This window comes from Tenebrio molitor, chromosome 1, assembly GCF_963966145.1.
Source record: "Tenebrio molitor chromosome 1, icTenMoli1.1, whole genome shotgun sequence".
Classification (NCBI taxonomy): Eukaryota; Metazoa; Arthropoda; class Insecta; order Coleoptera; family Tenebrionidae; genus Tenebrio; species Tenebrio molitor.
Window position 1 is genome coordinate 25,311,360 of NC_091046.1, and position 23,787 is coordinate 25,335,146.

At 32.6% G+C, this 23,787-nt stretch overlaps 1 protein-coding gene across 9 annotated transcripts in view; it reads right to left on the reverse strand.

Annotated features, from left to right (window-relative positions):
* Positions 1–23,787, reverse strand: part of Mp (Multiplexin) — a 226,403-nt gene that overhangs the window by 10,953 nt on the left and 191,663 nt on the right. For 3 of the 9 annotated variants that reach the window (XM_069054678.1, XM_069054671.1, XM_069054698.1), the window contains 9 exons: positions 16,142–16,213; positions 15,900–15,944; positions 11,860–12,054; positions 11,732–11,809; positions 9,065–9,379; positions 8,159–8,764; positions 7,793–7,909; positions 7,305–7,382; positions 6,571–6,823 (listed from right to left, as the gene is read on the reverse strand). In XM_069054678.1, the coding sequence (XP_068910779.1) occupies positions 6,571–6,823; positions 7,305–7,382; positions 7,793–7,909; positions 8,159–8,764; positions 9,065–9,379; positions 11,732–11,809; positions 11,860–12,054; positions 15,900–15,944; positions 16,142–16,213 (1,759 nt within the window). The remainder of the gene's footprint in view (positions 1–6,570; positions 6,824–7,304; positions 7,383–7,792; positions 7,910–8,158; positions 8,765–9,064; positions 9,380–11,731; positions 11,810–11,859; positions 12,055–15,899; positions 15,945–16,141; positions 16,214–23,787) is intronic. The other 6 variants (XM_069054718.1, XM_069054707.1, XM_069054726.1 and 3 more) reach the window with 6 other exon arrangements.

The following is a 23,787-nucleotide window of genomic DNA, read 5'->3' on the forward strand; positions in this document are numbered from 1 at the left end:
TGAATTGGAAGAGAAGAAAAAAATGGGAGTTGTCATTTAAAAAAAAATTGGTAATGACGTCATTGCGCAAAAACCAATAACGTTATTTAAACAAATTGCACGTCATATGATGGCATTTTTCGAAATAAAATCGACCTATTCGAGCGATTTTCTTAAAAATGTCAGATAAATTTTGTTCCTGTCTTTATCACCATACTGTACCTAAGTATATTTCTTGCACTGTATCGTTTTCAAATTACTCACAAAGCTTGAATTTCCACCTTCACAGAACTAAATAGTGTTCACAAACGTCTCTTTAAATAAACAAGTGCTACATCGTTCCTACAGTGATGTTTTATCATTAGACTTTAGAGTAATAGATATTTATTTATTAAATAAATAAGATACCTATTGTATAGTTATTTGCGCAAAATGATTGTTTTTTGTTGGGGCATGAGAATGAGTTTTTGGTCGAGACAGTCAGGGCGGTAATTTTTGTAAAATTTTCCTTGGATGCTAAAATATACTTACCTACATAAGTACAGTGGGGAGCACGGAATTTCGCACACCAATTTGTATGTCATTAAAAAAAACTATCTAGTCTAAGCTTTATGGTCATTATAATCAATCATGATATATGTGATCATGACTGATGTTTCACCTAAACTGTCACGAAACTGCCGCCAGTATCTCATTTTAATAAAATTATGTCAGTGAAATGTCCAATGTGTGCGAAATTCCGTGCTCGCCACTGTACGTACTCTCGTGTCAAAAATGGATTACTCCCTAGAATTCGAACTTTTAGGGAAATAACGTTTTTCATGTTGTGTGTAACTAGAATTTTCAAAAGTTATTTTGAATGCCTAAGGTTGGTTACTTTGAATTGAGAGATTAAATCCAAATAAATATGCCGCCCGTAACCAAAATTAATTGTAAAAGGAGAAATTAGTCATTGCAACTGTTCCAATTAATTTGTTGTCTTACATTTTTGGGATATCTTTTGTTTGTCACCAGAAACCACATAGCCTCCAACCTAACCAAATTTATGGCAACCTAGTAACGAATATCCCTAAATCCTAGGGAGTAATCCATTTTTGACACGAGAGTACTATCCGTTTATTAAACTCCCGCACTGTCAGTGTCAAATTTTTGATTTTTTTTTGGAGTGTACCTTTTCAGTTGCCTGTACACAAAATCTAGTTATAAAAATGTCAACAAGAAACGTTTGGTTATGTTACTGGAGTTAATTCTCTTCTTTCCAAACAATAATTAACAATACCCTGCTTCTCTCTGGCCGCTAGCAGTATTTTTTTACGTTTCATATCTTTTTCTTGTTCAGCCTTTTCGTGTAAGTAATACTTTGAATGAAAGAAAGCAAATTTATTAAACTTAACTTCAAATTTGAAATTTCAAACTTTTGCGCCAATGTTAAAGTAAAAATTACTAGTTTCAGAACGGCAGTGTGGCAACTTGCAAACACTTTGACAGTGCGGGAGTTTAAAAAACGGACAGTAACTATTTTAGCATCCAAGGAAACTTTTTCACAAATATTTTTTCACTATAAAAAATTACATACTTTGCGACTTGATAACGATGCATAAATGTCACGTTTTTTTGACGGTTGTAGAAAAAATTCCTTTTTGTAATGACGAACTAGCTGGAACAATTTTTTTTTGTTAGATCTTTTTACAAAATAAATAAAAATTGGACAGTTGGTAAAGCTTTAAATTGTCATATTATTGTCGCTGCCATAATGAATGAATTTCCAAAACGGAGTCGAGCATCAATAAGACGAAGCAGTACATCTTAAAGGCTTTCAACAAAATAAAAGAAAGAAGCTACTCAAGGAGGAAAGGTAATGAATAAGTACAAAATTGTAGAAGCAAATGACGTGACTCATACTCTCGTGTCAAAAATGGATTACTCCCTAGGATTTAGGGATATTCGTTACTAGGTTGCCATAAATTTGGTTAGGTTGGAGGCTATGTGGTTTTTGGTGACAAACAAAATACATCCCAAAAATGTAAGACAGCAAATTAATTGTAACAGTTGCAAGTGACTAATTTCTCGCTAAGTGATAGATGATTTTTCGTTTCACAATCGTTTTTGCCTACTGGCGGCATATTTATTTGGATTTAATCTCTCAATTCAAAGTAACCAACCTTAGGCATTCAAAATAACTTTTGAAAATTCTAGTTACACACAACATGAAAAACCTTATTTCCCTAAAAGTTCGAATTCTAGGGAGTAATCCATTTTTGACACGAGAATAATAACCTAACTTTTTAAAATCCCAAATTCGCGGTAAATAGGTGTGTTCACAAGACAAAAGTTACTAAATTTAGTAACTCTAGTTCGTCATCAGAAAACTGAATTTATTATTCACCGTAAAGTTTCAGCGAAAATTTAATGTTATGCAACACAAATTACCAAAAGCTCAGATTTTTAACGTTTTTATTTTCTGTTAAGGTTATAAGAAGATTCATTTTATAGTCTGACATAATAAAAAAAATTGTACTGTCGCGAGCAATAAATTTTGGTCGTCAATGTCATTTCAAAATTTGGTTAGATTGTTACAAATTTAAAAAAATTCCCTGCCTGATTATGCCCATGTCAACAAAGTGTCAAAAAAATGAGAACAAAATGACAATTAATGTCATACAACATGATGTTGGGTTATGACATTTACGACTGTTTTACAATGGAGCATTTTCGATTGCGTCAAAGAATGACCTTGACGACCAAAATTTATTGCTCGCGACTGTACGTTTTACACGATTTTATCATGTATTCAAACGATGAAAAAACAGACATGATTTTCATTGTTGGTGAGTGCCGTAAAAATGCTGTTCAACCTGGACATGTTTAGTCTCAAAGATATCCAAATATGCCTATTTCTCACTTTTTTGTCTAACGTTGATTTCATCCAATATTTCTTCGTAAACCTTACATAGAGACAAAATGTCATTTTGACTTTTAAATGAAACTATTTTGATTCCTTATTTGTAAAACGTTAAACATGCCATCTAGCAATCTGAGCTTTTAGTATGTTGTGTTGCATAACATTAAGTTTTCACGGGAACTCTCTACGGTGAATAACTCTGTAAGTATACAGGTGTCTCAGCTAAGACTTTCGAGCCTAATAACTCAGTTATTTTCCAGCGGATTTTTGTGAAATTTAAAATGCAGATATTTTAGACGGTGAAGAATAAAATCTCATTAATGCAATCACCCAAGTCTTAAAAACGTAATTTTTACATGCCTTTTTAAAATGTTGAATCAATTAAGATTTACATAAAAAATTTATCATCAATAAAAAATGCTGTAGGGAAAAACTGGTCCTTGAAAGACGTTTGGTTTGCAAGAAAAAAGCAAAAAACTGTGTTAGACGTGGCTGCAAATGCAAAAACGTAGACGCGTATGAAACAAACGGGCAATTTTGCAGAATTTTGGTCATCCCTTTTCGCAGAAGCGCAGGTGACATATTTGACGTTTATCTTGCTAACCTTACAAACACTTATAAAGTTAAAGACAACATTTGGACGTATGTAATTTATTATACTGGATGCTTTAATTTTTCCATAAAGGACTAAAACACTCTCCATAGGCAATTTTTTTTCCTTTTTCAACAATATTAAAATTTCTGCCGCTGTAGTCTATTTTTAGAGCATTTTCAATAAATTTCACAATTTGACGTTTCTAATAAAGCGCGCCCAATTTTGGAAGACTTTAATGGGTGTAGGTACAAAATGTTGCTTGGCAATTAATCAGCAATTGTTTCAAAAGATAACTGCTCAAATACCTTCAAATTTTACATTAAATTTTTAACGACAAAATCTAATCTTTTCGTTGAATCAGACAAGTGATTTACTTACCTAATTGTTTGTGTAGACCCCTATTTTTTAATGTTTAACAATCTAATAATAATCGCGCATAATTTTCGATAAAGGAAACATGTGTTAAAATTACATTTTTTAACTTGAGGTAATTTTATTATTACTAATTGAACCTTCACGGTCTAAAATAAAAATCCGTTGGCAAACAACCGAGATATTAGGCTCGAAAGTCTTAGCTGAGACACCCTGTATAAATAATATTAAGGAATCTAGAATAACGAGTGTTCAAATAAATTTGTGGTCAAACAGGTTGCGATCTTCACTATTTTTTCCAAACGTAGGTCGTCTTTTTACAGATACATAAGCTCATTTCTTGTTGTGAAAAATTCCATTCTTTCGTTTTATTAATTTATTATTAATTATTTGACAGCTGATGAAGCGCCATAGGTACTATCGGGTAGCAAAAAAAAATGGTACAGTATGTTACTGTAGACACTTCCAAACTGAATGAGTTTGAATGAGTTTTGGAAGTGTCTATAGTAACATAACTGTACAACACCAGGCTACTCGACCACCAATTTTTTGAACACATTATCAAAATTTTGATTAATCTAATATTAATGTAATAATCCATATATATGTATTCTACTGATCTAATCTGAACCTATAAACATTTCCATCTTTTGTTTTCAATTATTTTACTAAAGAATTATCACGGCAATAAAGCAGATTTACCTCGTATTGACAGTGTTGTTTTTTAATACGTAAATTTTTACTTTTAAAGGTCCATTTTTATTGATATTCGATCAAGTTTCGACAAAATTCGAAGCGTACTAAACAAATTCACGTGATTATATTAATGCATTAGCCGATGAAGGTTGGAAATACAACACTGAGGCGAACAATTTTTCACGTCGCCCTGCTATTTGAAAAAAAAAATGGAAAAATAGCAGAGTTGTCTAGACAAGAAACACTGCAACAACTATCATCTTAATTTTTTTTCTGAAATAGTATTTTTTGAAACAACAATTTAAATACATACATGTATACAATCTTTACATGATTGTATACATCATACATACATACATGTATAAATTAAAAAAGTGACCAAAGTAGAAAAATTCTCACTGCGTTCATCGTGCCCCAACCAACTCGTGTCACAATCAAGCGTCTTATAAAACTCGTATAAATAACATAGATACTATTGTACGGTAAATACTTTACAGTTTTTGAAGAAAGAACGATCGGTGTTCTAATACTAACAGTTTTTATTGTTATTCATTCGATTAATTCTTTTCTCGTGTTTCGTTATCAATGGATGTGCAAACAGATGAGGGGTGCGAATTTTAGGGTTCAAATTCTTATTTAATTCAACTCTGTTTGGAAAATTTTCCGGAAAAATGACAAATAAATAAATGCTTATTTTAACGAGTCATATTGGTGGTTAAATTTATTACGTGGATTTTCATAATACCCGGTACATAAAATAAAATATTCTTATATAATGTTTGTGATGTACAGTCATGTTCAAATAAATCTGGAACAACTTTATATTTATTTTATTTAGAAAAATATTTTGGCTGAAATTAACAATTCAATTGTTATTGTTATTTTATTATTATTAGGCATTTTGCGGTAAAATTGTTTTGAAAAGTATAATCATTTGTTAACTTTGACAAATAAATTAAATCTGCTAATTGTTCTGGCAGCAAAAAATGGAAATATTGTTCAATGTTTAGCCCACATTACTCTCGAAAAATAAAATTGTCTCAGATTTATTTGGACATGACTGACTGTACATTGTACGGTCGCACAATAGTGTCGTCGTGCTGTCATACTTTCTAAAACGACGTTCATGTACTTATTAATAACCTTAATTTTGATTGTGTCAATTTTGAAAATACGAATGTCAGATTTACCGACAAAACATTCAAGATGTTTTAAAAATCAGACAAATGGAATACGAGGTTTCAATTAAATAATTAAAAATAGAAAATGAATAAATAATCGCTCATATTGACAAATTGTAGATAAATTTGATAACAATTTCATCATTCATGTGTGACAATTTCAATAAAGCACGATTTATAGTATTTTTTTTTATATGACAGAAAAATTATGTCCAAAATTTAATGATCCAATAGTATTACAACATTTTAAAAACTCCTAATTGTACATTGTATTTTAGAGAATCACAGTACGAGTAGGTATCTACATATTATTAAAATTAAAATTTATTTCATTTTACAGGAACATATCAAACACACTGATTTTATTTTCTTTTTCTACAAAGTTTACATTCGTAAAATGATATTTTGTCACGTTCATGTTTCATTAGATATTCGTGCAAAAACAAACGTAAACCTTAATTAACGACGGCTGCTACAGGCACTTTTTCGGTCTCACCTTTTATAACGTTATTTTATTGTGGACACATAAAAATGATAAAAAATCGGTAGGAAAATATACAAAAATAAAATAAGTACTGTCATATTGTTATCATTGTGTAATATCCTAATATCATTTACGTTGTCAAAATCGGCAACGGCAATTTGATTTTTATTTATTTGAATGTATGTATGTACATCAAAATTACCTAGTCAATTAATAATATATGTAATTATTATTTCCCACAAGCATGCTGTAGTAATAAACTCAGCAAAATATATTTGATAATAATTCGTAAAACATGGTGCGAATTTAAATACGTTTTTACTTTTAAATGTCGATAAAAATGTAAAAGATGTGTACGTACCTGGCCTTAAGTTGTAGGTTGGTTCTCCATATGGATAATTACCCGGTTCCCCTTTTGGTCCTGTTATTGATATTCCAGGTTGTCCTGGGGGCCCAGGAGGTCCAGGAGGGCCCGCAACGGGAATATAGCGAACTGTTTCGTCCGAAGGGGCTGCTCCAGGCAAACCTGGCGGTCCTGGATTGCCATCTCGGCCGTCTCTTCCTGGAATTCCATCCTGGCCTCGTTCACCCCTGTCTCCTTTGTCGCCTTTAGGCTGTTGGATTACGTTCGTTTAGATATTTCATAGGGATACATTTTTAGTAACGAAAATGCCTGTTCCGAAATATCTATTCGAAATATTTGTTTGGATTATCAATCAGTGGAATTAATGTAGCAAATCGGCAGAAACTGTAATCGTAGTGCTTTATTAAACGCACGCAAATTTATCATTAAATAATGTCATCATTCATCAAATTATATTTTATTTGTGATATTACATACACAATCAACGTTTCTTAGGTAACAATAATTTTAATATGTAATTCAAAACAGCTCGCAAATGCGTTTGTAAATAATAAGCACGATTGAAACGCTATTTTTTTTCTTACAACCTTTACATGTAACCTGCATTATATCAGTTAAATCGCTTCTTCTTCGTAAATTTATAAATAACAACCTTACTATATTCCAATGAAAATTTGCAGGGATAGATTAGATATACAACTTCTCTGTCTATTTAAGAATATCAAACTTACCCCTCCGTAATTACCGGCATCTCCTTTTTCACCTTTTGGTCCCGGAATTCCTGGTAATCCTGCAGAACCCGGTCGACCCTAATGTAAAAATAAACTCTAAGATCTGTATCGTGCCAACAATTTAGATTACAAAAAAGTACCCCAAAACAATTTTCCGTGATCTAAAACGAAATTTATATTTGAAGTTACACAAATCTTTTAAACGTATTATTTTCCTTAACAACCCATTTTATTTTATGGGATGACTTTAAAAAAGTACATATAAGTTCTTATTTGGCTGATAAATTGTATTTGAATATAAAAGAATTATGTACACCAATATAATTCATGAAGGTAATTAGTGTTTCTCTTTAAGTACAAATAGTTAAACTAATTTATGTGAATACAACTGTACGAATGGAATCCTTACCTTTCCATTCTAAGACGACAGCGTAAGCACGAAAAATTAAGTAAGAGACAAAATATACAATTTTTTGTAACTAACTTACCATCCAGCCAGGCAGTCCTATTTCACCTATAGGTCCAACTTTGCCTGGAGGTCCTGCTGGTCCAGGAGGACCCGGCTTACCTCGCCTTCCGCGTCTACCCATTTCACCCTTGTCTCCCTAATTCAAAACGTATAATAAGTAGGTAGGTACATAATTATATTATGGTAATTTACATGTTTCATAAAATAGGAAATCACAATATCAACTGATAATAATAGTTGAAGTTACCATATACCACACATGGAATTTAGGGTATTCCTTCAGTGAATTGAGTAGGTACAATAATTATAATTTATAAGAATAATATATGATACAAATTGTAGCTTTCTGAATAAGAAAAGAAAACCTACTTGACTTGAAGCTTACTTTTATTGTTATGATTTCCTCATTCCCATTAGGCGTAATTATACTTCCGGGAGGACCCCGTTCGCCTTTTTCCCCTTTTGTACCAGGGGATCCTACGGGTCCAATAGCTCCATCTATTCCCGGATCTCCCTTTTCACCAGATGATCCCGGTGTTCCATGCATTCCAGGCACTCCGGGTATTCCGGCTTCTCCTTCTTCTCCTTTGTCTCCTTTAACACCTTTTTCTCCTGGTTCGCCCTTAACTCCTTGAGCTCCTGGTATAATGCTGGTCACGTCTCCATTATAAGATATGCCGGGTGGTCCAGGAGGTCCTTGAGGTCCCGGAGAACCTTTTTCACCTTTTTCACCATGTTTTCCATGCATTCCCGGTGTGCCTGGTATTCCATCAAGACCAGAAGTTCCCAGTTCACCTTTGGGACCCGGAGTGCCTTTTTCACCAGGAAAACCACGATCACCTCGTTCACCCTTTAAACCTGTATCTCCACGTGAACCTTTCATTCCTTGTGCACCTTTTTCTCCTCTTGGGCCGGAAGGACCGGATTTTCCCGGTTCTCCTTTGGTTCCTGGAACACCTGGGCGTACCAAGGGTCCACCGAGAACCGTTTCCTAGATAACAAAACAAATAAAAATAATGTATCTACTTAAGATTGTCAAAATATACAATGCATTTTCAGTTGTAGATATACAGTAGTACTTAATATAAACAGTTCAAAATATCTTTGAGTACCATTTCTACTAAAATTTCACTAATAAAATCAATACACAGAGGGTTTTTACTCCGCTTATACCTTAAATGGCCCTCTAGGTTTCCAACTAGGCTGCTTGTGAAATTAAAAACATAATATAAAATTAAAAACTTAAGACTAACGCTAGTAATGTGGTTAATAAGTTAAATTGTAAACTCACGTCAACATTTTCGAATTCCACCGGACCAGGGGGTCCCGGAGGTCCGGGAGGACCAGGTTTTCCAGAAAGACCATCCTTGCCAGGTTCCCCTTTGGGACCTTGTAACCCACTTGGGCCTTGAAGACCCCGCTCTCCTCTATCGCCTTTATCACCCTGTATTCCAATCGTTCCCCTCTCCCCAGGAGGTCCAGGTGGTCCTGGAATACCAGGCATACCTGGTTTGCCTTCAACACCCTGAATTCCTAGCGAACTAGGAAGGGAATTGGATGACGTAAAAGAGTTTAATAAACTGGTGAAATTACAAGAGCATACACCCTGAAACAGATGTGATAATTATGTATATTATTATTAAACATAGTTAAATATAGCACGTGTGTGGGTGTATGTGTTGGTGTATACAGGGTGATTCTGAAATAAGTTTGAAAAAAAAAACCGGTAATTGGTGATGATGAGAAGTCATAGCCAAAAAAATTTTCTTATAAAAGTTTTTTCGTTTTCGAGATACAAATGATTGAAAATTTGGTCAAAATTGCTAGTACGCTGCTGAGTTAAAGGTGATTACATGATTATATTTCTACCGGGTGATCAAGAAGGACTGTTTAAGTTGGCAGTACAATTAAGAAATTTTTTTAATTCGGTTATTTTTAACACTGCAACTGGATATGTTTTGTTGGTTTATTTGACAATTATCTGATATAGGTATACCATTAACAACGACAAGCCACCAACAACCGAAAGTTACTCCTGTTATACGATTTAAAATACCATTCAGTGTTACCAACTTAAACAGTCCTTCTTGATCACCCCGTAGTTTAGCAACAATAATAATCAAAGGTGCCCGTCAGTCACAAACGTAACCTTACTCCTCTCGATCATTTCCATAGAAACATTTACAAAGCAGTGTGCTTGCACCTACGCCTTTATTGTGGAGTTGATGTAACAATTGTTGCTAATGAAGTGAACAAATTCGGACAAATTTTCCCTATTCATAGGCGTCGAAAATACAAGGATATAGGGTAATTTCCTTCCTTTTGATTTCACCTCCAAAAGTCATTTACGCAGAATTATTTTGTGTCAAGAATACTCCACATTTTTTTTCCAAACTTATTTCAGAATCACCTGTATGTATGCAGCGGCGGCCCCAGCCCTTTATCAGGGAAGAGCGAGATTGTCTTTCGGCGCTCTTTGGTCGACAACTTAAAATCAATTACAATTCAATTTCTGATAATAAAATACAAACATTTTCAAAAATTGGATTTTGGCGCCCCGTGCCACTTGGCGCTTAGAGCGGCCGCTCCACTCGCTCTACCCCAGGGCCGCCACTGTATGTATGTATACAGGTGTCCCAAAAATGACGCAATAATGGTGCACTACGGTGTAGAAGAGATTACCGCAAATGTGAGGAAAATGTTTAAAACATTCTATTGGACTCATTTGCTGATTTGGAGGTCTTTGAAAGTGACATTTAACACTCTTAACAGGTCAATTATTTTGAAATACATATATGTATTAAATTGTCATGAAAACTATCTCGAATCGTACATATTATCAAAGTACAAGACCACTCACTACCAATATCTGATCCTGCATAATAGAGAATTTAGAAGCTTTGGAAATCTCAAAAAAATTATCTTAAATCCACTACGACAACATTGCAACGTAATGATGTATATCTTTGGTTACGTTGTGTTCTTGTTAATTGCAATAATTGATTTATCTGTTATATCACCATAGGTGTCAAAATTAAATGAGCTTAGTGTCAGTATTTTATTTTTTATTTATATTTTGATTTCTGTCACGTTGCTATAGTGTTAAAATGTAGGTAAATTTTATTATTCAAACTACCTACATGCAACGATGCCAAATTTATTTACATTTAACCCTCTCCGATTTGAAAATGTAAGTCTAGAGAATTTTTTCCATATTTTTCTCATGTACAGTTGCGGCCAAATAAAAGCGACCACTAAATTGACATTTTATGTCATCTTTATAAATTTTGGTAATTCAGGCTTTTAAAATGAAAGTTTCTCTGGTAACCAGATACCCATACCTGTGGCACAACATAACAGTGACGGATGTTACGTTATGGTATCTCCTAGGAGATGATTTTTGAGGTGATTTAATATTTAATTCCGATTTACAACAGAAAAAATTGCTGCCCAGTTTTATTTGGCCGCAACTGTACATTTAAACATCCTCGATAAGGTAGTAAGTATTGGGTGATTCAAAATGATTGTGGATAAGCATGGCAATACAATGGCCGGCAATAAAAACTAGCCATCACTTTTCTGTCACATAAAAATCCACATGTGTAATTATTAATGCTTTAATAAGACTGACGTTTAAATGATGGCTAACTTTTTTTGCCGGCCACTGTACGAAAATTTATGTGGCAACTGTGTGGGTAGGATAAAGTTGATATTTCTCTGACAGTTCATAGTCGCGTAATTTTTAAAATTGTCAAATAAATGTGCAATGGTATATTATAAAAAAAATCAAATGGACGATTATGAAATGTCATACAACTCATACAAATGTCAACTTTACTCCACCCACATAGTTGCCACATAAATTTTCGTACATAGTTGCCATATTTCCATACAATCATTTTGAATCACCCAATAGTTAGTGCGCCAATTTTGGGACACGCTTTATATATGTACGTACCTCTGGAGCTACAGGACCAGGTAATCCTGGTGGTCCAGGTGGTCCAGGAGGTCCTCTAATTGATTCACCCGGAGGACCCTAAAAATTGTATGTTTGCAAACAATTGAAAAATTAGTTTCTTAATTTACCCTTGGTCCTTTTTCACCTTTGTCTCCTTTATTGCCATAGATAGCTTTTATATCATTCAAAAGATAATTGCAACAATTTTCGTTATTACACATGCAAAGCTTACCGTCCGGGGGTGGAGGAGGAGGCGGAATAAAACCGAAATCTTCGGATCCACTGCCTTCTCTAAATGTTCCATCGTAGTCACTGCGTTCAACCTATAGAACATATTTTACATACGTTTTAAATCTCGGTAATTAATAATGATACCTACTTAATGATTTTGTGTGTTAATATTTTCATATGTACCTATATTTTATATTCCAGTAAACGTTAAAAAATGTATTTCATGAACTTAGCTCATACTCTCATAAATATACTTAATCACAACTTTTTAAAATAAAAATGACAAAATGCGGAATTTTTTCGGATTTTTTTTTTTGTGCTTAATAACGAAGAGTAGCATTTATTCGAAGTGGTCAGTGACGACCACAATCAAGTAGAAGAGACTTAGTCAGCACTGATACATTAATAAATACAAATCACTACTGACAGCACTGGTGTTTTAATGAAACTCAATAACAATACTTATTGTAGTTTCTTTAAAACACATCGTGGTTACTAGTTGTAACAATGGCTTGTAGGTATGTACTATTGCGGGTAAAAAAAGTGGGACATCAAATTTCTCTCAGTTTTGAAAAATTCGATGTAGTTTAAGCTTTATTGTCATTTTTTTTGACACTATTCCAGCTGACAGTTTAAAAATTTATTTTATACTCCTATTTTCCCTTTCCAAATGCCCTCTTCTTTTGATAAAGGTAGATTTTGATTGGAACTTTGCTTTAAATAAATATTCACTACGTGCTTACTTACAATCATTCCCTACAACCTACAATACTTAATGACAACGTCAATCAATTCAAAGTAGGGTTAGAATCAGGTAAGGGTTATTTCACATTAAAAGTCAAGACAATGACGTTGATGTCCCACTTTTTTTGCCCGCAATAGTACATATTTGTAGTTTGTAAGGATTAATTAGGCTATGTGACAAATATTATTTTTTATTTACCTATCTGGGTTGTAAGTGTTATTTTATAATTTGCTATGCATCAAAAGTACAGCAAAAAGTCATTATTCTCCATAATCTTTATTTTTGTGATATTTTATTTGCTATTTTATATTTACGACGCGAGTCAAAAATTTAATTAGGAATTCTGCCCCTGGATTCAAGAAAATTAGATTATAGAAAAAAGTTGTTTCATTTCTGGCCAATTTTTTTGCTTTCAGGGGGTAAATTTGAATTTTCTTCGTAAATATGAAATACATATCAGTCCTGGCAAGGCGGATTCTATTTTAACAGGCCAGGACTCTGGCTGTGTTGCCAAATTTCTTAGTAGGCCATTCCATAGCATCCTGAGTTTCAAAAATATTGGCACTTCCATAGGAAGGCGGTTCATTCAAAAATCATTTTGACAAAGACAATTAATTAATAATTGAAAAATAAACATGCCACACAAATGTTGTGTTCTCGTAGATACCCAATTGCAAGTCAAATTATGCTTCGAGTAAGTCTTCCTATGTTAGCGTTTTCAAATTCCCATCGAAGAAGATTAGAATGCAAGAATGGATGCGGATTTTGGAACTAGAAAACTGGCGCGTGAGGTCTTTGTTGCTCGTTCCATTAGGTCTAAAATCCATTTTAAATTATAAACCTGTATTGATGGTAGGGTCCATACACCCGAGTGGCTAGCTTTTGCAGTTCTTATTTATTTTCAACAATTCATACTGCACCTTTATTGGTCTTTAATGGTCTCTGTGTACGACTTTAGAAAAAAAATCTTGTCCTGAGCTGTACAGTGTACAGGTGGCATGTGTTGGAATTTGCACACGAGCTAATGCAATCAAGGTGAACTAAAAGGACTTCTACGAGTATCTTCATTTTGGATAGGATACTTGTTCAGAATACAGGACTATGAAATTTTACTAACAATAGCTATCTTATAAAACAGGATACACATAATTACCTTGACTTGGTCACCTGATATACTTTGACTGAAGTAAAGTTGCAATACGAGAATTAGAAAAATCTTTCAGTGATGATTAACTGACAGCTAACAATGACAAAATAGTGAGTGACAGTGAGTGATCACAAAACTTCAAAACTAGTAACTTTTTTTAAAGGTTGGCGAAGCAACGTTGTCAGACGTTAGTGAGCCATTCCACAGACCACTTTCTGAAGTCAGTGTCACGGCCTGTTAAAATAAAGACCGCCTTGGTCCTGGCCATAAAAACAAAATTTGTGAAGAACAATGGCCATTTTCTAAAATGTTTAGGCGGACAACATAGTCGAACCGTGATTTGACTCTATTTTCACCTTGTTTTTTAAAACGTCTGAGTTCTTATTAGATGAAAACAAAATTTTACTTTTCAAACATTTTACATAGGTATGTACAGTCGATGGACAAATAAAACTGGGAAAAAAATGACAATAACATAAGTCAAAATTTACAAATTTGTATCGTTTAATTACGGCTTTATCACAAATACACTCACCGGCACAAAAAACGACTCATTATGATTTCTTTAATATATGATCTTGAAATTATATTTTTGCTTATTTTTCTTTATTATAGTTAAATTGGGATATTTTCAATGATCGGGTGTACTATGGTTACCATGGCAACCGAATTGTTTTGTTTAAATAAATAATTAGAAAATTTGCGTTACTTCCACGCTGTGTTTTTGTCGGTTGATTTATGTGTTAAAAGATTTAATGTGACAATACGAGATACTAATTTACAATGCTGTTCACATTTTTGCAATTTTTCATAACATAAAATTTTTTCTGAAAAATTACTTTTATTTTTTTTTCATTAAAATTTTATTTGCTGTGTTTGATGTTTTGTTTGTCGGATATTCTTTGATAAAGGATAACTTAAATAACACTTATCAATACAACATGATATCAAAAAAAAATACTAAGACAATGAATTACTTAATTATATTAATAAAATTCAAAGTGAGTCGTTTTTTGTGCCGGTCAGTGTAGTTAAACTTTGGTATGACATATTATATACTAGAGATATTTTCATATTTGGTGGCGGAAACAAAAGACTGAGAAATGTCACAAATTTGTATTGTCAGTGTCAAATTTCTCAAAGACGTTCGTGATTTCGACAGAAATGCAGCAAATTGGAAATAAGAAAGTCATTCATCGTCGAACTAGAGAAATAATTTGTAATACGTTTGATTATATGAGAATAACTTTTCCTTTTGAAGCACTGACAAAAATTGGTTTCCTTAAAATTTGTTTTTTCAATCTATTTAGCGAAAATTTAAATTTACCTAGACATTCCTTTTTACGGCGTTTATGAGAAATTTGACACTGACAATACATTTTTGTGACATTTCTCAGTCTTTTGTTTCCGCCACCAAATATGAAAATATCTCTATCCGTTTATTAAACTCCCGCACTGTCAGTGTCAAATTTTTTATTTTTTTGGAGTATACCTATGGTGACATACATTTTACATAATTAACAATACCGTGCTTCTCTCTGACCGTTAACAATATTCTTTTACGTTTCATATCTTCTTCTTGTTCAGCTATTTCGTGTGCGTAATACTTTGAATGAAAGAAACCGAATTTATTAAACTTAACTTGAAATTTTAAATTTTTGCACCAACGTTAAAGTAAAAATTGCTAGTCTCAGAAGGGCAGTGCGGCAACTTGCAAACACTTTGACAGTGGGGAAGTTTAGTAAATGGATAGTAGACACTGACAAATATATTGACAATTAATGGTCCGGATTTACATACATTAAATTTTAAGTGTCCCAGTTTTATTTGTCCACCGACGGTACCTATATGTATGATTAAATAAAAAAAAATACAAAATGTTAGCTTCTATTCAAATGTAAATTAATGGGTGGTTTGAGAGACCGGTTTTAATTATCTATTCACAATAAAGAAAAAAAAGTTACTAGTGAGTCGGCGAATTGTTAGTAAGTTATTGTATTAATTCTTGAACGTGCAGTTAGTAAGTTATTTTAGACTTTACTTACGCTGTTTATTTCGTTTTCGTAATCTGGGTTGAGGTTTTGAAAACCCTAATTATAAAAAATAAAGAAAATAAGAACTAATATCTACATAAAAATTTAAAAGAAATTATTGTAGGTTCTAATTGTAAGATAACAACCTTTATTATACGAATTATACTGCAATTTTAAATGCAATGAACAAAACATTAAACAAAATGATCCATTATACATATATATTATATATTTTAATGAAATAAAAAACAAACCTGAAAATCTGTTTTACACTGGTCCGCTGCCATGTTAAGGTTTCGAAATATTTTCAGTTGATCCAAGGCTCCCTTAAATAAATTTTTTTGTGTAAAATATTAAATTTGAGTTATTGAGAAATATCCATCATAATCTGTAATACGATATTTTCGAATATTTTTTTTTAAATTTGATCGGCCAAGAACAATACTTAACGGTTTGTCGAATGTTAAACAATAAAATTCATGTTTGTAATACCTACTGCCATCATTTAATTAACTTTTTATCAAGTACAGTGGCGTTTTTAGAATTAAAAAAAACTGAATAAGTAATACTCGTATTTATCATCTATTTCAAGGTGGATGGCTTTTCTTTTTTCCTGTATTTATTAAAAATTAGTGCTCTCAAGTTTATGCTTCATTATTAACCTAAAGTGGGTAAATTCCTTGATTTACGACATTTCTAATACTACTTATCATCAATATCTCACCGTCTTTTCTAAGCACGCGAGCTTTTTTATGAGTTTTTATTAATCCATAAACTGAAGTAAAGTGATCACCGTGAAGAAATGCCACTTGCTTAAACATTTAAAATATATAACAAAGACATGCACTAATCCGCACTAAGTACTAGAAGATAATTAAAAAATAAACATTTCAATTAATTTTGAAGTCAAATTTTGATGCATATACCTACCACAATTCAGTTCTAAATACTGGAAAAAAATCAGTTATTTTATGGAAATTCTTGTTTATTTTTGAAGCAGCCAACAACATAACTCGTAGTCGTAAGTATATCGGTGTTCTGGTGTTCATTTAAATTTATTCTCAAAGTAGGTATTGGCGAGTCGATTGTAAACGCACCACGGATTACAGATCACGGATCTGTTTAAATCTAACCTCACTTTTGCGTTGTTTGTGTTTTTACGTCCAGATTGACGAGTGGCGCGTTCACAATCGACTCTTCAACATCAACTTTGATAAATTTAAATGAAAACATAGGTTTAATCATACTATAGTATTTCCACCGATATAATTGTATTTTTTAAATTAAGACACCTACCAGAATGTAACTAAAAAGTACTAAAATCGATAAATTACATTTAAAACAAAATTACATTTTATCTTGGTACGGGAATATCTTTTAGCGGGTTTGTATTGATACGATGCACATAACAACTGCATGGGTTAACTTCAACTTTTGATACATAAGTCGTTCATTTTATTTATTAATAGGTGTGTGTTCAGCCAATCAGAGCGCTTGCTTTCATCCAATCAAAAATGTTTATCGCGATAAAAACGTTCTACTACTCTGTCATCTGTCAAAAGTGATTAAAATTGTCAGATTCTTAAATAGTTTTTAATAATTGTGTTTTTAATAACTGTATTATACATAAATAATTATCGTTAAAGTTTGCATTTTGGAATTAATCTTGACAAAAATAACACGACCTAATTTTTAATACGAGTATCTGATAATTTTCCCAATTTTACGAGTTGATATTTGGGCATTTTTATTCAAAGGTTAAACCCTCGAGCTAAAGCAAAAAGTTTTCGTAAAATTGAAAAATTTATTCGATAAAAAAATTAGGTCTTGTTATTTTACTTTCAACTAAAAAACTCTAAACTAATAACCATTAAACTTGGGATACGTAATATTTTTCAAGTACATATTAAGTAAGTACTATGGCGGACAATAAATTTAGGCCGGCCTGTCATTGAGTTGACATCAAAATGTGAAGCTGGCATTATGTTCAACTAACCCCATTTTCGATTTTTGTCATTCTTGTCATCGTGACAGCGATAATCAAAATTAAAATTGGGAAAAGAAGCGTGCACCAGAGAGAAGTGCTACTACAAATCAGTTATGCTAGTGCGTCATGATCTGTAACTTACGAAAAAGGCGAAGGAAACGCCAAACAGATTGAAAACCTTCAGTTTGACAAACTGACAAATCAGTCATAATGACAATAAATGGTCGCTTGCATTGACTTTTTTGAAATGTCAGAAATTTGCCGGCCTAAATTTATTGTCCGCCATAGGGGTCTAGGCCAACTCGACACCAAACCTTAGAAGCAATAAACATTGACCGGCCAACTCGACACCAAAAAAAGCAGGTAGTTTTCAAAGACACCCCAAGAGATAGGCCAACTCGACACTAAGCGCCCACTCACTACCTGTCTATATGATGCCCCCTAGTAGAGGGTATTTCCTGAAGGGCAGGCGTCTTTTCCGCATCAACCATTGCTTATAACACCCCTATTACCGCAGGTACAATTTTGGTGTACCTACTGCTTTTTCGCACTAGGAGTTCGAGAAACTGGACTTAAATTCTTAAGGGGTGCGTTATAGACACTTCATAATTTTTGTTTGCTACGCACTATTTTATTTTAAATCGACTGGTTCATTTAAACTTTGTATTTTTATACATTGTGCCCAGGGAAGTGGTGACAACTTTTATTTTAAATACATTTTTTAATCTTTAGGTATTCATTATTTTTGACTTTTGCTTAACCTAATTTACAGTGATGCGGACAATGTTTTGTAATGTTGCCATATATCAAAAATATTTTCTCTTAATAGTTCCATTTGGTGGAACTAATTAATTAATTCCTGGGCACACTGTATAAATATCAGTTTGAAAATTTTTAAGTACTTATAGAAATATAGAGGTGGATGCGTAACATAAAACCTGGAATTAAACCGTCCCAGGTAGACAGTGCCGAGTTGGCTTGACCGCGGTGCCGAGTTGGCCGGTTATCCATGGGCTACCGGTGCCGAGATGGCCTGTTGTACTTTATTGCAAATTTTACATAGGTATAATAAAGTGCCGAGTTGGCGTCCGCCCCGCCATAGTACTATGGCGGACAATAAATTTAGGCCGGCCTGTCGTTGGCTTGACATCAAAATGTGAAGCTGGCATTATGTTCAACTAACCCCTTTTCGATTTTTGTCATTCTTGTCATGGTGACAGTGATAATCAAAATTAAAATTGCGAAAAGAAGGCCAAGAAGCGTGCAGCAAAGAGAAGTGCTACTACAAATCAGTTATGCTAGTGCGTCATGATCTGTAAGTTACGAAAAAGGCGAAAGAAACGCCAAACAGCTTGAAAACCTTCAGTTTGACAAACTAACACATCAGTCACAATGACAATAAATGGTCGCTTGCATTGACTTTTTTGAAATTTGCCGGCCTAAATTTATTGTCCGCCATAGTACATACAATTAAATAAAATTTTAGTGAAATAATAAATTGTTTTTATAATGAGCTCTAGCTAAAACTTCTTTGGACAGATTTCTTTAGAAAAAATAACTTATGTCGTATATGGTATAGTAAAGAATAACAGTGGTGATAAATATTAATTGATAAATATGTACATACTTAACTTATTTCAGCTCTAACAAGAGTCAACTTAAATTTTCGGGCCACATGAAAATTAATTTTTAACGTGTGATGGTTCTGTGAATGGAAGTCTCAGTGGAAATACTATACAGTGTGAACATAAAGTTTGGAACAAAATTCATAATAGCATTATGTGTTGTTTTTAAGAAAATCGGTCGGACAGGTCGATTTTATTTGTTTATAACGTCATTGGTTTTTGTGCAATGACGTCATCACCACTTTTTTTAAATGACAACCCCCACTTTTTTCTTCTATTTCTGATAGACCTTCTTTAATGTAAAAATGATTTCCTATGGGGTTATTTAAAATCGATTTTATTGTTAACTTTAGATGTTTGTTTTTGTTTGAGGTCAATTAAAATTTTTACATTTTTTTTAAATTTTGTTCCATCCTTACAATTGTAGTTGAAATGAAACAGTACGAATCCTATTTGTAGCATGAAAAACATTAATATCATTTAATTCCTTGAACAAAATTTAGGCTTCACTGAGTTGTTTAATACATAAATATTTATTAACTCATCATTTACTGCAATAAAATTTTAATAATCAATTGAGCCTTGTTGAAATTTCTGTTGTACTCAACTAATAGAATCCTTCATAAAAAATAATTCAAAGAAATGCAAATATTATTACTATGCTTTTATCATGTTATCATATCGTGCGTTCATTTAATGTATCCTCAAAGTTGGCGTTGAAGAATCGATTGTGAATGCACCACTCGTGTAAAAACGTAAGATTTCAACAGGTGCGTCGACAATCGAGTCTTCAATGCCAACTTTGAGGATAAATTTAAATGAACGCGCGATATCATATATGTGAGATGAAAAAATTCCAAATAAATATGGGATTAAGTACGTAACAAAACATGTTTTGAAAGTGAAAGAAGTATTTTTATAAAATTAAATGGAATAAGAAGTGACAAAATAAGAGCGGATTCGGATTCGCTGATTCGCATGTACCAGGATTAAGAGAAAAAAGTAATTAAAAACGATTCGGAGGAGAGAAAACGAAATAAGAATCTTAGATAGGGCAATAAGATGAATAAAATAGATTTCTTTGTAAAATGCAAAAACTTTTAACTGATTTTTCCTTCTTAAATGTAGATATGTATTTGAACATCATGCACTTGATGTCAAAAAACATCTTGTGAATTGAACATGTATGCTATACAAGACACAAGTATTACATACAAAACCTTTTTCTACCACCACTCTTATTTTGTAATTTTTATTCCATTCAATTTTATTTTAACAATAATTCAAAAATGTTCAATTTACGAAAAGCATAAATATGAAATAAATTTGCGGTAATTATGGAAAAAACATTTTTAATACAGAAAAGAACTTTAAATGTGGATTGCACATTTTTTACTAAAGAACATTCATATATGTAACATATAATTTTATTCTCTTTATATGTCCGACCGCAATGCTGACACTAAAAGTGCTGGAAACGCATAACGCACATTTCCTCTATTGGAAACGAAATGCTTTGGCTTTCCAGTGCCCGAATAAGTGAATTTGCATGGTAATTCAGAATTGCAGCGCTCGTTGCTACTATTCAGTTTAATTTGTTTAATTATAATTTTTAAATCAACATATCCATCATCAAATGTTTTACCTTAAAAATTGTTAATTTCAATTCATTTTATTGCATTTCAGTAGATATTATAACTGCGAACATTTGAGAATTTCAAGTAAGTGTGTGGTTTTGTTGCTAATCTTTGTATAATATGTGCGTCAGAAACAAAAATGTTCCAAACCAAGTGATTTAACTTGGTAATAAATTTTCACTCTTGCAGCGCCTATTTTATTTACGATTAGATAATCTTGAGGGATGAATGAGCAGCTTAACATTTATTATCGCAAACTAGTTTCAAAACTTACGCAGCAATCTCAGTTTTAAACCATTTTCAATCACAATTATTTTTACAACTATTATAGACTGTTTAATTTTTAAATTACTGCCATATTTAATCAATTGTAACATCACCTTACTATCAATTAACAAAACTAATAATCACTGACAAATATGTGTGTAACGTGGTGTTTTCACAAAAAAGGAAGTTACATTTAATACTGGAAATGAAACCGAAAAATGTCGACCTATATGCAGGGTATTTCACGAGTGATAATGAGCCCGACGGCACTGAAAATGCAACCCACAATACACTGCCAAAAAAAGCCGGATATTAAAATTAAAATAATTGGCTTTTTTTGACAGCATTTGTTTGTGGTTGCATTTTCAATGCCGTCGGGCTCATTATTATCACTCGTGAAGTACCTTGTGTTATGTTATATTTTTATAAAGTTTACATAATAATAATTATTCAATAATTTCTAATCACGTGTTCAATGGAATTACAAAACATTACCTATGCATTATTATTATCCCCCCCCCCCCCCCCGGCGGCACGGCAATTTTGCCGGAGTACATACACTATTACGGATAATACTATCAAGTAATAGTGCAGTGCTTATCAACATAATTACCGGCGTCTCGCCTCCACATTTTGACTTTTTTGTGTTTTATGTTCTGTGTCAATGTTAAGGAATTTCCTCACGATGTGACATGAGTATAATAATATACCTTTTTGAATTTCAACCACCAATGTGTTCTCTAAGTCCAAAATTTTTAAATTTTTAAAAAAAGATTGCGGTACTATTCCTGTTGCTGAAATTATAAATGGTAAAATCGAAATTTTTTCTAAACACCAAAGATTTCTCATAGCAACGGAGAGTTCTAAATATTTATTAATTTTTGTATTATATCTGTGTTATACTGTGTGAATTTGGAACAGCTATATCTAAAAGATATGCTTGCTTTTGTTGTTTATTTAAAATAATAATGTCTGGTCTGTGATGATGAATGTGAATGTCAGTTAAAACTGTGCGATCAAAATATAATTTGTAATTGTCATTTTCCAAACAACTTTCTGGTTTATTATTATTATTATTATTATTATTATCAAAAATATAAATGTAGTTTTCATTTATAATACGAGTAGTCCAAATTATGTCGATTATTTTTCAAACTGGTCACGAATTATCAATTGTGCTTGGGAATGAGTGAAACCAGATTGAAAAATAATCGACATAATTTGGATTACGAGTTGTATTCGGGGTACTATTCCATGAACCAACTTTGGCAATTTCACTAGTGGTATTACCGATCCAATTTCCACGAGTGGGAATATTCGGTCGAATTTTTTGAAACCATGGTAACAAATGTGTAAAATTGTGTTTTTATTGGTCCATTTTTAACAAATGACAGGTGAATGGAATAGTCATTAATAATTGTGATGCAAGATCAAACACTTCTATTGTTACTCGAACATGTAGAGACAGTTTGGTATAAATAATCAACCATCAATCGTAAAGTGCAGCTTTTATATAAATAATGTACATAAAATAGGTAGTTGAATACAACGTTTTTTTTTGTTCGACGAGCCCCTTAAAGGGTCCAAATTAGCTTGACGTTTCGTTTTGACAAGTTGTGATATTTATCAAAATCCGTTCACACAGGAGAAAATTCTCAAATTCTGACAGTGTCGAACAAAAAATATTTTTTTACAAACTATAAAAAATAATAAAATGGTTCTAAAAAGACTATTGAACATAGCTACCTAACATACTAATTTAATTTACGATTGTTATTATTTATTTCCATCATATCTTCATACATATAACCTTTTACTTTCACTTCGAAGCAAATAACTCACTTGTATGAGCAAATGCTGAAGAAAATTAAATCAAGTGGGTCTCAGCCAAATCAGTTAAAACTACTGTTAATCCTATTTTCCAGTAGTATCAGTGGGTCTTATGAATAAAATTAAAGCAATTGCTCAAAGTATAAGAGTGTGTCTAGCGTCTAAAGATGAATTACGAAGCCGAAGACGAAGAAGATCTTACAGCGATGAAGAAAACAGGAGAGACGAATTTGAAAATGGAAGGCAGGCAGATAATAATGATAATAACGCATTACGATTTTTCTCACAAGCTTTAAAAAACTTTTCGGCAGTCTTGTCGAAATCGCAGCTGCCGGAAACGAAAGCCAAAAAAAAAAACAGAAGGACTGAAGCGATTAGTAAAATTGTACGAGAATCATTGTGGAAAAACAATAACAATGCAACAAATGGCAAAAAAATCAATAACATGAAAGCAAGACTAAAAAAGAAAACGGACAAGAAGAAAACTGCTAATAAACGGAATAAATTATGCGAATGGGAAAAAAATTGTATAAATGTAATGGATGCTGATGCTG